Source organism: Adiantum capillus-veneris, chromosome 1 (assembly GCF_014529385.1).
Source record: "Adiantum capillus-veneris isolate H3 chromosome 1, ASM1452938v2, whole genome shotgun sequence".
Lineage (NCBI taxonomy): Eukaryota > Viridiplantae > Streptophyta > Polypodiopsida > Polypodiales > Pteridaceae > Adiantum > Adiantum capillus-veneris.
The window spans coordinates 100,391,753-100,406,321 of NC_140931.1; the positions used below are offsets into that span (position 1 = coordinate 100,391,753).

At 44.7% G+C, this 14,569-nt stretch overlaps 1 protein-coding gene across 7 annotated transcripts in view; it reads right to left on the reverse strand.

Moving 5' to 3' along the window:
• The window catches only part of LOC147465258 (DNA polymerase delta catalytic subunit-like), a 181,785-nt gene that overhangs the window by 117,563 nt on the left and 49,653 nt on the right, over window positions 1-14,569 (reverse strand). For all 7 annotated transcript variants that reach the window (XR_015189026.1, XM_086519166.1, XM_086519160.1 and 4 more), the window contains one exon: window positions 7,093-7,153. Coding sequence is in view for 6 of the 7 variants with exons in the window: in XM_086519166.1 (XP_086375292.1) it covers window positions 7,093-7,153 (61 nt within the window). In the remaining variant the exon portion in view is untranslated. The remainder of the gene's footprint in view (window positions 1-7,092; window positions 7,154-14,569) is intronic.

Consider the following 14,569-nt stretch of genomic DNA (forward strand, 5'->3'; position numbering starts at 1 on the left):
CCCTTTTACTACTCGGATTCCAGTGCCGACTAGCCTGACCATCTCGTGGCGACCTACCCTTCCCAACTGTGGATGAAACTCTTGGCCATTGGCCGTTTCACACTGGCCACGAATTGTCCAGCCATTTGTGACTTCAAAAAGAGGGTCCCAAAAATTAAATAAAAAGCATCTGAAAGAAACCAACAACTTAGGTTAGTAGTTGCCACGTCCTCGTGACAGTAATTAGCAGTTGCCACGTCCTCGTGTCATGGTGACTCCAAAAGTTCACACTCTTCCATCTACTTTGCATCCATAAGTGGATAGTTGTTGAACTTCACCAAATAGCGTCTCGCAACCTGTCCCTTAAATTTTCTTTCCTTATATGCCAGAATCTGCTCAGATACCAAGATCTCATCAAGTTCCTCAACTTCATGAATCTTCCAAGCATCAGGCAATTTCAGCCTATACGCAACATCGCTGATCTTCGCAAGTACTTGAAGAGGCCCATAGTAACGTATGCTGAGCTTCCAAAACAACCTTTCCTTGCCCTTGATCTTCTTTAACCTTGCCTTTTCAAACCGTAAAAGTACCCAATCACCAAGTGAAAACAACAATTCACAGCGGTGACAATCAGCCCTTTTCTCCTTTGCCTGAATCTTCTCCAAGTCAAGCTTGATCTACTTATGCATTTCATCCATGTTCTCTACATATCGATTTGCCTCAAAAAATTTGTCCTTTGTGTGCAACAATACGGTGCATTCGTCAATAGGCAAGGCACCTTTTGAGATTGTTAAGGGTGGCAGAAAGGTTCCTCCCAGTGTTGTACGCATACTCAAGTGTGGGTAGATCCTGTTCTCACTTGCCCTTATTATCTGACACATAACACTTTAGTAGATCCAAGACAGTAGAATTAGCCTCTTCTGGCTGTCCATCAGTATGTGGATTAAATGAGGAGGAAAAAATGAGCGTAGTGCCCATGTTTTCAAACAAGTCTCTCCAAAATAGGTTGGTCATACAAGGATCACGGTCACTAACAATAGACTGTGGCATACCATGGTACTTGAACACATTGTACATAAACAACCATGCCATTTGGTCAAATTTTATCTTCTTCCTAACAGGAATAGAATGGGTCTGCTTGCTCAACGTGCAAATAATGGTCCATATACCATCATTCCTTGTCAGCGTTCTTGGAAGATCAAAGATAAAATCCATAGCAATGCTTTTCCATGGCTTATCTGGAATAGGTAGTGGCTGTAATAACCCTGGTGCCTTTTGCTTGTCAACCTTGACCTTTTGGCAAATCACGCATGCTCGAGCAAAGGCATCCACATCTCTCCTCAAAGTAGGCCAAAAAAAGAATGTCTCAACCGCTTTCACTGTCGCATCTATACCATGATACCCTGCATACGGTGGGACATGGCTTTCTACCGTAACTTTATGTCGCAATGGCCTAGTGAAAGTCTGCCATGCATCATCATAAAACCACCCTAGGAGGTAGTGCTCATGGTGTTGCCCATCTTGCAACTGCTCAAAGATCCTTGCAAAATCTTCATTAGTAGCAAACTATTCCTTCATGTCATCAAGCTCATGATGATAAGGAATTGACACACCTGGAATTTGTGGCTTTCTTGATAACGCATCAGCCACAACATTCTTCTTGCCTTCCACATGCAGAATCTGAAAGTGGAACATAGAGAGAACAATTGCCCATCGCATGTGCATTTTGGATAACTTTGACCTGCGTCAAGAAGTATCGCAAGGTCTGATGATCTGTCTGGGCAACAAAATCAGCACCTAACAGGCAGTGCTTCCAATTAGAAACCGCATGAGTCACGGCCAATAGCTCTTTCTTATAGATTTTCATAGTCTTTTCTAGCCCTTGCAAGATTCTGCTCTCATAAGCTACTACACGGCCATCTTGCATTAACAATGCCCCAATACTGTTGCCACACGCATGACACTGGACCACAAATGATTTCCTGAGGTTTGGTAAGACAATTACTAGATCTGAAGTCATCTTTTCCTTAAAGATATTAAAAGTTGAAATCTCTTTTTGTGTCCACTTGAACGTGACCTCTTTCTTTTGCAAAGCATGAAGGGGTGAAGCAATCTCGGCAAAGTTCCTGATAAACCTTTTGTAGTAAGAGCATAAGCCAAAGAAGCTATGGACATCATGCACAGTCTTCAAGTCTGGCCATGTCCTGATTGCTTCAACCTTGACAAGATCCATTTGGACACCATCCTTTGACACTATGTGACCAAGAAAGTAAATCTCTTCCAAGAATAACTCGCTTTTCTTAGGATTAACAAGCAACCTGTGACTACGTAGCTCTTCGAAGACAATGGTCAAGTGACGCCTATGCTTCTCTTCATTCTTTGAGTAGACTATCATGTCATCAAAGAATGTACCAACAAACTTTTAATGTGGACGGAAGATCCGATCCATCATCCAATTGAACGTAATAGGAGCATTTGTAAGACCGAACGGCATCACTAAGAACTCATACAGACCAAATGTCATCCTAAACACAGTCTTATGCACATCCTCTGGCTAATACAAATCTGATGGTACCCACTCTTACGGTCTATCTTGTTGAAAATTACAACACCCTCTAGTCGGTCAAGAATATCATCAATCCTTGGAATAGGAAACCTGTTCTTGATGGTATTCTTATTTAATGCACGGTAATCAATATACATACGGCAAGAGCCATCCTTCTCCTGCAGTAAAAGCACTGGGGAGCAAAAGGGTTAAGAACTAGGTTGAATCAGCCCTTTCTCTAAAAGCTCCTCTACTTGGCCCATAATCTCTTTCTGTTGAGCCGCACTAAACCTGTAGGGAGGCCTATTTGCCATTTGGTGGGCTACAACCTAGCACCAAATCTATCGCATGATCCTCACATCTCTCCGGCAGTAACCGAGACGGAAATGAATCAGAAAAATAGTCACTAAACTCTTGCAAAAATGCTGACCTTTCTTTATCTAACACAAACAAATTTGACTGACAATTATCTGAAACATCACGTACAAAAATCAAGTACGCAAAAAAATGATTCTTAATTACAGAAGTGATAGTTGAAGTAGATACAATAGGGACAGACTCCCCTTTAAGCTTTACATCCACGATGTGAGTTTTAGGGTGATCTTGTTGTTGAAAACATCCAGCACTCCATGTATACGAAACATCCACGGGATTCCCAACAGCGCATCGCACCCTTCAATGGCATGATGTAGAATTCCTCTGTGTCTACATATGACTGGATATGGAAACACATCTTTCTAATGATAGACGTAGCACACTCTCAGTAGCCAGGACATGCCAACCCTGCCTCTCCTATGTACCTCGTCTCTTCAACTTTGATGCCCAAATTAATGGACAACTCTGGTGAGATAAAGTTTTCTTTAGCCCTGGATCAAAGAAGATAAGTGTTGTCTGGTCTCTGACTTTACCCCACGCTCTGCATAATTCATTGGCATCTGAACTTGGCCTATCACCCACTATATCTGGCACTAGACCTGCCGTGGGTTTAGGCTTCTTACCTTTCCTATCCTCTGAATCAGCTAGTCTTCTTCTTTGTGGACAGTCTGTAGCAAAATTACCACGCTGCTCGCATATGAAACATTTGTTCTCAGCCATTAAAGCCTTCTTTTCCTCGAACGACTAGCACATAAAAGGCTTCCTTTTCTTTTTCTTAGCCTCTCCTTCAGACGTCTCGGATGAGTCCTTAGCTTTTCCTATCTTTTCTGACCCATGGGACGCTTCAACAGTCACTTTCACAACGGGCTTCTTTGCTGAATTTTTCTTTTGTTGACCCCCTTTCACATTGCCATGAAACCCACGGTCCTCTCCCTTCAACAAGGCAAGACCAATGTTGGCAACTTCCATAAGTTGAGTGAGGGTAGCCACTCTATTCTTTGCACAATAATCTCGAAGCCCTTTAGGCAACCCACAACAATACTCCCCAATCTGCTTTGTTAGTGACACAAACCTGTAGGAGGTTACTAAGAGCAGCAACGCTTTAGAGCCACCGATTGTACTCTTGTAGGCTCTTTCAAGTAGCCGCAGTGAGTTGGTGCCGATCCGTCATGACATCAGCTTCAAATTGATTTGACAACCATGCAAATGCAAACATTTGCTTGAAGTATACCCATGTGGCGGGTGCCTGTCCTTGCATCAACATTGTCGTCCACCATGTAAGCGCATTGCCTTTCAAGAAAGTGGTAACTTTCTTGACCTTAGAGGCCTCTGTAAAATTCCCCCCTACATAAGCTGTATCAAACAGCTAGAGGAAAGCAAGGGCCTTTGCCTTATCCTCAAAGCCGCTGAAAGTATCAAACTTCACACTTGCACCGTCTTCTTTGTATGCTTTTGGCTTCTCTAGTGCTCCCAAATTGTCACAGGGAATTGTCTACAACATGGGCACTGTAATAGGGATCATCGGCGCCCCTTGACCATTGACATTTTGCGTCATTGGTGCCATATGTACCTGCTAATTGGAAAAACCAGCCATGCCAAAATTGCCCTGTGTCACCCCCAAACTAGCCCTAGTTGCACTGAAACCCTTGCTGCATGCCAATATTTCCAAACATGAGGTTTGGCATCATGCCTTGCATGCCCCCAAACACTGTTCCTGGCATATATTGTTGGTTTCTTAGCGCATAACCAGTCATGCTCTAAAACACAGATCCACTCCCGAAATACCCTAGATGTACCGTGGGTGGTGGAAAAAACTGTTGCATAGCCTGGAAACTGGTTCCTTGTCCATTTAATGCGGCATGCGGACTCAGAAAGGTGGCTGGATGAACTTGTAAAGCCTGTGGAATAGGCTTCCTAACCACCTGTTCGTGGACAGAAGGAACTTGTCTTGGAGCCCCACGTGACTCTGCAACATGTGAGTGCTCCCCGCCCTGCTGGGACGCATAAGGGACCAAGGCTTGAGCCTCAATAGACTATTGCATGAGAGAGTTGCCTTGTCTTCTGTAACACTGGTGGCGTTTGATAATATTCCATCCCAAACCTGGCGAGAATCTGCAGCACGCTGAATTTTCTAGCTTTTTGCCCCAAAAATGCACCAAATCACCCGTACAGCGATCCCATTGCTTCCCCGAAGCTCCTAGGGGTATTAAGGATCAATTAGAGTCAAAACCCTAAACCTGCAAAAATACACAGCAAGCCCTCGTAATCCTACACCAGTAGGGCTACTTGCCCTTTGAATCGAACGAGATTTCTCGCATAAAATCTCTCGGAATTCACACCAGCGGGCGATTAATAATTAGCTAATCTAGTACCTGGACAAGAGGCTCGGCATACGCGCATGAACCCACACAATTGTACATACAGATGGAAAGCCCTTGAGCTGGGCATTACGATTCTGTATTCAAAGGGGGGGAGAGGTGCGCGAGAGCGAAATCATCGCGCTACATAGACCAAGGGAGAAGGCAAGCTTTCCATTAAAGCTATGATCACCTGCACCCACTACTCACACACACAGTGGTTCACTTATGAAGTCAAAATTCAGCGTCCACTCTCAAATTGGGCGCCCCCTCTTCATGTAGGCTGGGAAATTTAACCTGGAGCCGCCATGTGTACCCTTTGCCTCTTTTGAGTTAATTTCCTAGTACCCACCGACTTTTAAAGTGTAGCGAGGGGCCTAAATGAATTTGAACTGAGCCTAGACACCCTTTTACTGCTCAGATTCCAGTGCCGACTGGCCCAACCATCTCGTGGCGACCTTCCCTTTTCGACTACGGATGAAACTCTCACCCGTCAGCCGTTTACATTGGCCACATAATGTCCAGCCATTTGTAACTTCAAAAAGAGGGTTCCAATTAAATAAAAATCAAGGGAAAGAAACAAACAACTAAGGTTAGTGGTTGGCACAGCCTTGTGACAGTTGCCCAAGTTGTGAAGTGGTTCTCAGCAAATTGACAATACAATTTATCCGCTAAGTTATCCAAGGTTGACGGGAAGAGCACTAGGTGGGCGTCTTCTCTGTTGAGGCCGCGACCCCTGCAAAGCAAAGGGATACAAGTCTCCTAGCATGGTCGTCTGCATCCTCTATGGAGAGTCCTGGAGCATGCAAAGCCTCATCAAAATCGACATTACTGTACAAAGAATTTTGACATGCAAATCTGCTAATGGTTGTAAGATGTTAGCTTTGATTACTAATGCATAACTAGAGCACAAATAGAGATGTAATGGAAGGAAATCCTATTGCTGAACGTGCATGAAATTGGTAAGATTCTTCCTTTATACCAAGAAAAGAAAATGACATTCAGAGACCACATTTTCAGGTTTGGTAAAATGTTTTACTCTCCATCGGAAATACAAGGTCATATTGCTTGCACTTAAAAGTGTGTTGCTACAAAAGATTACATCGTTGCTTGATGGCTCTGTTAGGGATTAAACCTTCCGATGGTTGCACACACTTTCTTTGCTTGATGGCTGTGTTAGGGATTAAACCTTCCGATGGTTGCACACACTTTCTAATTGCTTTTTCAGCCACTTTTTAGATCTTCAGACCTATGGATTTCTCTGAGCATGCCTCTCATGAATTGGCCATGACATAGAAACACGGAGTGTGGGACAGGAACGAGCAAAGGGGAAATGGGAACGGGGGACCTGGAACAGTCAAGGGGAAGAGGAGAGGTAGATAGTCTAGGAAAGATCGAATAAATGCAATTTTATGGAAAAGCTGAGATTTAATGGCCACAAGACCCCCAAAAAGGAGTGAACAAGACATACAAAGACTTCAATTTTGCTCCTTCTACCATCTTCCCTATTTGAAAGGAAAATTGAAACGGCACATGGCTGGAATGGCAGAAACAGGGAACGCCTGCTTCGGGCCCTTGCCGTACTCGGAATGTGTCTCGACCTCGGGAGGGCCATGTATCCTTAACATCTCTTTAAAAAATAAACCAACCATTACTCACACACACACACATACACAAAGAGAGACTGAACAGTGAAATGAGATGTTCTATTAATGTCCACAATAGGCCAAAGAGCAATAGGGAGAAATGGAGAGATTGTATTAACATCTTGTCGATGCCAAACGAAACTAGTCTACAAAGGTTTCAAGGCTAACTGATGAGGAGTTATATACTAACCATTTATAGTAGGACCCCCAAGCAACCATCCTTCTTTTCGTGCGCTTCTCAACAAAAGACTCTGCAAAATTTACATTCAATCATCTTACAGAACTGAACTCACTAATTAAAGACCAAAATCGGAGATATCAAGCAAATAAACAACTTTACCAAAATGCTGGTTCTCCATGTTTCTTTTTTCCCAGAAAAGAAAATCTTTTCATTGAAAATCACCTCAAAGGCACAGACCCTGAGGTAGAATTACATCAAAGTAATACAACAAAGAATCAACCACAAATGGTATCACCAAAAGATAAAAACCTAGGGAAATCTAAAGTGCAAGATTGCCTCAAATCACGGCTAGGAATGGGGATTAAGCCTAAATGACCTCCTAGGCTTAGAGGTCTTCAAAGCCTTCTCCTCAACAGACTTCTTAGCAATTTCTGCCAAAGAAGGGAAATGCGGCTCGTAAGCTGAATTTATGCCTTGAGAACTGCTCGTGTCCAAATCAGAGAACTGCTCGTGTCCAAATCAGTGCCTTCAAGATCACGTGGTGGATCATGCAAAGGTGTCGAAGAATTATCTGAAGAGGGAAGAGAAACAGGAACTCTGCGTCTATACACAAGCTTTGGAGCCTCTGTCCTCTGAGCTGGTTCTCCATGTTCCAAAGGCCAAAGTAGACAATATAATCCCCCCCCCCCCCCCCCCCCCCCCCCCGGCCCTTTTTTTTGACTAATCTCCTACAGTGACCTCTCATATAGATCACTTAAAACCACCATAATACAATAGACTCTTCCACTTTTAGCAATTCAAACTCTTAACCAAATGCATAGGTAAATAATGTAACCAAGCTCTAGCAGTCACTTTGTCTCTCTTTTCTTGCCAAATGGCAGTACAACAATTTGGAATTGCCATGTGTGTTATAACTGACATGAGATGTTACTAACTGATCTGTGAAGCAAGTTGAGACACATGGTGCAAACGAACTTATATTGTTATTTGAAAGTTTCATACAACACACCAAAAAGATGGTGGAGTCCTGCAGGTCTCAAATTAAGTTAAGCACGCAAACCAGAAAACTGCAAACCTCAAGGACTTGTGTATTGTGCAACAAAAGGGGCAGACTGTGAGCAGTCTGTGTAGCCCTGCATCACTTATGTGTATGTCAAAATTAGACTTTAGGAAGAAAGGAAGAAAGAAAGAAAAGAAGTCCAACTTACCACAAGATTCATCCGACTCGAGGGTGGAGAAAAGGAAAAAGAATAAAAGCAAGAAAGAAAGATATATTAACATCTCTTAAAGGTAAATGACCCATGAGACCAGAACAAGATATTGATAATGATATCTCTCATCATAAAGTGTCACAAAAAAAGGAGCACTTCTTGCACTCTTTTGAAGATGTTTTTCTTGGTCCTACAAGGATTTGGAAGGGATCCCACCAGAATTGGGTGTCCATACTATCCCTCTGGTTGAAGGGGCTAAGCCTGTCAAAGGACGAGCTTACAAGCTCAACCCAAAGTATGTAGAAGCTGTCAAGTCAGAGCTAGAAAAAATGCAAGAGGCAGGGATCATTGTACCTGTGGAGCACTCTGAGTGGTTATCACCCATGGTGATAGCGCCTAAGAAGCAGTCCAATAAAATCCGTGTGTGCGTAGATTACTGCGCTCTGAACAAGGTAACTATCCCAAATGGTTTTCCCACACCTTTCATTGAGCGTGTGCTCGAAGATGTCACAGGGCATGTATTGTACAGTTTCATGGATGGGGTTAGTGGATACAATCAGCTGGTCATCCATTCAGGTGATCAGATCAAAACGATTTTTGTGACTCCCTCGGGTATTTTCATCTACACTAGAATGTCGTTTGAGTTGAAAAATAGTCCACCTTTCTTCAATCGCACAGTATATCTCATATTTTGTCCTTTGCTTACGGATCATCTTCGAAAGAGACTACCTGATCGAGTAGCGCGGGATGCTCCCATAACCAAGCGGCTAAGAGTATGTGTTGAGGGTTGTCAGAGTCGCCTAGGTTGACTTCTTTGACTGGTTGAGGAGGAGTGGCTACAAAGGGCACCTCAACAGATGAAGAGTGAGCTACCTCTTAGAGCTTCGAGACGTCATGGGCTGGTGTTTGATCGATTGGAAACTCTTCATACTCCTCTTGTAACCATCCTGGTGGAAGCTCCTCGAAGGGTAAGTCTTCAGACACAACAGAGTGCTTTGGAGTGGAAGGGACATTAGACCCAGGGGTTGTTGAGGGAAAAGGTGGTACGTTAGCGAACTCATGCAGAGGAGATTTCTTTCCCCTTCTATGATGTGTTATAGGTTCACCAAGGCCGACGACTTCCATCACGAAAACACTTGAAGCATGATCATCAGGAGGGACTACACACTTGCATCTGGGATTAAACAACTTTCTTCTGGATGACTTGGGTCAACTGTTTCAGCCTGAGGTTCCGGGAAAGAGGGTGTATCCACATGCAAGGCTTGAATAGAGACCATATAGCACGGCATCGATGTGGTAGCTTCCAACCACTGCAGTAGGTCTTCGTCAGACCCAACAGGTGGGGTAGGCTGCTCAAGGTCGGGGTTGGACATACTGACAAAGAGTTGTGATGAACAACTGGATCTATGCCTCCTTCGAGTCGAATTGGTTGCATGGGGGAACCAGGAGTATGTATCCACATAGCGTCATTTCCCCAATCATGAAGTGCCTAAGTGTGCCTCAACCATGGTCTACCAATAAGCAAAGGAAATCCTCCCTCCACATGGGGAAGACTGACCACCACAAAATCCAAGCTAAAGGTGAAGTCTTGTCCTTCAGAGGCACCTTGTCTACTATGCCCACTCGATAGACTATCCTCTGGTCAGCCAATGTAATAGTGAATGGAGCAGGGCGGGTAGACTGCAGACCTAAATCCAACATAGTGAACTCTGGCATCAGATTGATCCCAGATCCACCATCCACTATGACGCCTGAGAATTGATGCCCAAGAATAGATACAGTGAGACGAGGACTTTTGTAATCGGTGAGGGGAGCAGCTCGATAAGAAATCATGTAAGACTCTGAGGGTTGTACGGGGAGGTGCCCGTCACTAGGCCCTGGACCTAGGTACAGAGACTGAATGACAGAGCGGGCTTCTGAGGGTGACATCGAGCCGGAGCATATCGTAAAGGGACACTTTTTGAAAGGTGTTCTTCAAGATTGCTTCCGTTGTGGGCTTAGCTCCTGCAATCTGGGCTTCCTCTGAAACTTTCACCTGTTCCAAGTCAGCCAATGCTTCTAAGAAGGCTCCATCAATGTCCGAAAGCATAGAGACTGGCCTGCTCTTAGCACCAATAAAGGGCTCGTCAGTTGGGTCGGGTTATGGAAGTGGAGATGGACGAGATGAACATGTTGGCAAGCTAAGACCAAGAGCTGCTCTTTGTGCCCAAGTGAGGACGCCAACACGCTCCCCACTTGTTGTGGCCTAACTGTATGAGTAGCACGTGATGGCTGAGGAATGGTGTTCACTGCGATCAGATTGACCTTCGGAAATGTGAATTCTTGTTGGTTCTGAGTTGGGCCTGAAGATGAGGATGCCCTTTGCTTGGGACAATCCTTATTGTAGTGGTCTTTAGACTCCGGACAATGACGGCAAGGAGGAGACCCTTCGGGTAAAGAACACTTGCTTTGGTAATGCCCATATTCTCCACATCTGTAGCATAAGATGGGCCGATTTGATGGACGAAACTTGGGATGAGGTGGTCTCTGCTCTTGTTGCATGGAGTTGGAAGCTGAGGTTGTAGAAGCTCTGAGGGGCTGAGGGAGCATGAGTATGATACAAATTTTGAGACAGAAAAGTACCTGACATACCTTGGACAGTAAGGGTATTGAGCAAAGGTGGCATGTAATTTGGATGGCCATAGGCCCATATTGGATGTTGGTGCTAGCCCTTGTTGGAGAGAAGGATCAAGACTTTGTTGTATTTGCCGCAATCCCTTGATATAGTAGCAATCCTTGTCTTCATGTCCAGACTTTTCGCAGAAGTGGCAATAAGCATGAAGAGGACAATCCTGTGGGTGTCCTGGAGAGCGGCATGAGCTGCACCATACCATAGCCTTAGTCTCCTGCTGAGACCTAAGCTCTTCTAGCTCTCTCTTGATTTGATCCAAAGCGTTGTGATGTGGGGGCTTCTCCTGTCTAAGAGAGATTGATTTCTCCTCTTAAAGAGCGCGTTGCAATTTTAGGGCTTCCAGTTCCCAACCTAAAGAAGTCAAATGGTCAGATGGACTCTCCAAGAGTACAAAGGCAGTCTCTACCTGAGAAGAGTCGGTAATCAGTTTCCTTGCCCCCTCTATCCTAGTAGGAGCCGCAACAAACCCCTCCAGGTTGGCGTCAGGTCGGAGATTCTCTCTGAGTTTGCAAGGTCTTTGGAAGAGCCTTCTCTACCCATTTCTTGACCATAAACTCCCTTGGTTGCTGAGGAAGCTTGGCAACAAGAGACTTTGTGCGGGTCATGAGTTCTGCAAAAGTCTCTTTGGACTGAAGCATCAGGTTGGGAAACACATCCAGAACCCTTTCTTGGAAGTCCCTTGGTCTGAAAGCTTCACAAAAATGTTGTCTTAACGTGGCCCAAGTTGTAAAGTGGTTCTCTGCAAACTGACTATACCACTTGTCTGCTAAGCCATCCAAGGTAGATATAAAGAGTACTAAGTAGGCATCTTCTCGGTTGAGGCCACGACCTCTGCAGAGAGAAACAAACCTCCGGGCATGGTTGTCAGCATCCTCTGTGGAGAGACCTTTTCACCTTAGCTAGAACATTTGTGAGCTCCTCCATGGCTGTCTGTGCAGGAGGTTGTTGCACTGGAGCTGGCTATAATACAGTGGGTGAGAAGTTTATTGATGGGGGTGACTTGGGAGGTGTAGAATTGATTGAGGGAGAAGGTAGGGGTAATGGGGCTGGTGGACTTTTGCTTGGCAAAAAGGGTTGACACTTCCTGTGGTTGTACTTCAAAGGACTTAGTAGTGGACTTTGTCACTCTTTTGACTGCCTTGTATGGGTCATGCAGTAACCCAAGCCCTCCCAAGCTTTGAGCACAAAGACGTCTACCTATTGCACACTGGTCCAGACTCCACTAGACCAGGGTGAGAGACTAGACCTCTTGGCTAGACCTGGACGAGAAAGGACTAGACCCAGCCTACTCCCTGGCTAGACCTGGACGAGAGAGGACTAGACCCAGCCTACTCCTTGGCTAGACCTGGACGAGAGAGGACTAGACCCAGCCAAGAGACTGCTAGACCAAGGCCAGAGACTTAGACCAAAACGAGTACCTAGACTAGCTGGTCTAGTATTTGAGCTGGACAGAACAAGCTAGACTACTCTGGTCCAGAACAGCACAGGCGAGAGATTAAACGAGCTAGCTCTTCGACCTATAGGCACAGTGGAGTGAAACTTCAGTTGAGGTCCCACCGGGCATGCCAAAAATTTGAGCACCTGTAGCGGAGATCAAGGTGGTAAGGTACGTAAGGTCGGCACGTATTTAGTACGAACTGTACGTAGTACCAAATGGATAGAGTTGTTAGGTACGTAAAATTCGTAGGTTTTTTTTTTTTAAAGCCAAAAACCTACAATACGGTCTGTACTTGATAAAAAATTTCATAAGTATCACCCAAGGATGTTAGTTCACTATTTAGAAACCAAGGCAAAGCTTTCATACAAGTTCCTGATCGTGCTTGCCCTCCTATATTCACCACTCCAATGACAGTCGTGTGTGCTCTACAGATGCAAGTTGTGTCGAAATGTCTGCAAAATTAGGCGTTGGGATAAGGCTAAAGAAGGGCAAACCAAAAATTGTCGACGCAATAGGGTTTTTTGTCCACACATTACCCACAGCACCGCTCCCAAAAATTAAATAAATAAATAAATTTTTTTAAAAAATGTACAGTACGAATCCGTACGGTACGGTATGTACCGTACAGATCCGTACGTACATACGGATCCTACCTTGGCGGAGATGATGTGTCGTGCCCTCTATAGTGGGTGCTCCTCAGTGCAATGTGCGTGATATCTCACTCCACAGAATGAAAACACAAAAGAGCAAGAACAACAGACTCAATAGATCATGAACAGTATGAACATCGAAAACTCAAAGAAACCGATACAGACTCTGGCATGGCAGCACACTCAGCTCGAGCCCAAATCTCATAGGTACAGTGGGGGTGTCGAGGCTCAACTGTGTAGGGATGGTGCAGACGTGCTGTGTACAACTCCAAGATGAGAGACTCTAGATGACTAACCACACAAAAGTAGATGATCCTGATAAACCCAAACAATTACGGATATATACAACCATAAAGAGCCACCAACAGCTCGCCAATATCTACTCTAGCTAAGACTATCTCAAAACTGTGGTCGTGGTGGTCTGGCCCCGCGACTGCTAAACCACCACCCGTATGCCTTCCACGTGTCACTGCCCAGGTAAAAGTCCGTACAGTGTGGACTCATCCCAACTGGCACTAACTATCTGTCCAGTGCCTGCGACACTGTAGCCCTGCTACACCATGTGATTGCCTATGAAAGCCGATTGTTTTCAAGGCCAAAATTGACAGCACAGATTTATGATAAAGAGCTTTTGGCAGTGATCCATGCTCTTACTCAATGGCGACATTACGTACTCGGAGCCGATTTCACGGTCTTTACTAATCATTAGAGTTTACGCTACTTCTTGTCACAAAAGCAGCTTTCAGAAAAGCAAATGCAGTGGGCTAACATCTTGTCATAGTTTCACTTCCAGATTGTCCATATTCAGGGACAGAAAAAACATGGTGGCAGATGCATTGTCTCGGAAGCCCTTAGTCTTGGCTATTTCCACGATTCATCATAGAAGCTTCGAGGACATGGTTGAGACATGGTTGATCAGTACGCCACACATTCATATTTTTCCGATGTATTCACTCGAATACAAAATGGGAAGGTAGTAGCGGGATATTCTATACGGGATGGCCACTTGATGAAGAAAACGATGTTGTGCCTCACACAGCCATTGAGGGAAAAGGTTTTGACTGAGTGCCATTGTCCACCTTTTACGGGTCACTGAGGCATCGACACTACCTTAAAAGGTGTGGAGCGTTACTTCTTTTGGCCGAGACTCAAGAAGGATGTGGACGACTTTGTTCACAGTTGTTTAGTATTGCCAGAAGGTCAAGTTTGACAAGCATAAGGCACAGGGATTACTACAACCTTTACCCATTCCCACCCGCCCCTGGGAAAATATTGCAATGGATTTCATCTTTGATCTCCCGAAGACACAAAGTGGGCATGATGGCATTTGGACTGTCATCGACAACTTTAGCAAGCAAGCTCACTTCATTCCAGTGAAGAAAACAGTCAAGCCCGATTATTTAGCAAGATTGTTTATTGCACAGATTTTCAGATTACATGGCATGCCTGAGACAATAGTTTCCGACAGAGATCCCCGATTCACGAGTTTGTTTTGAGGGCTATATGGGAGAACATT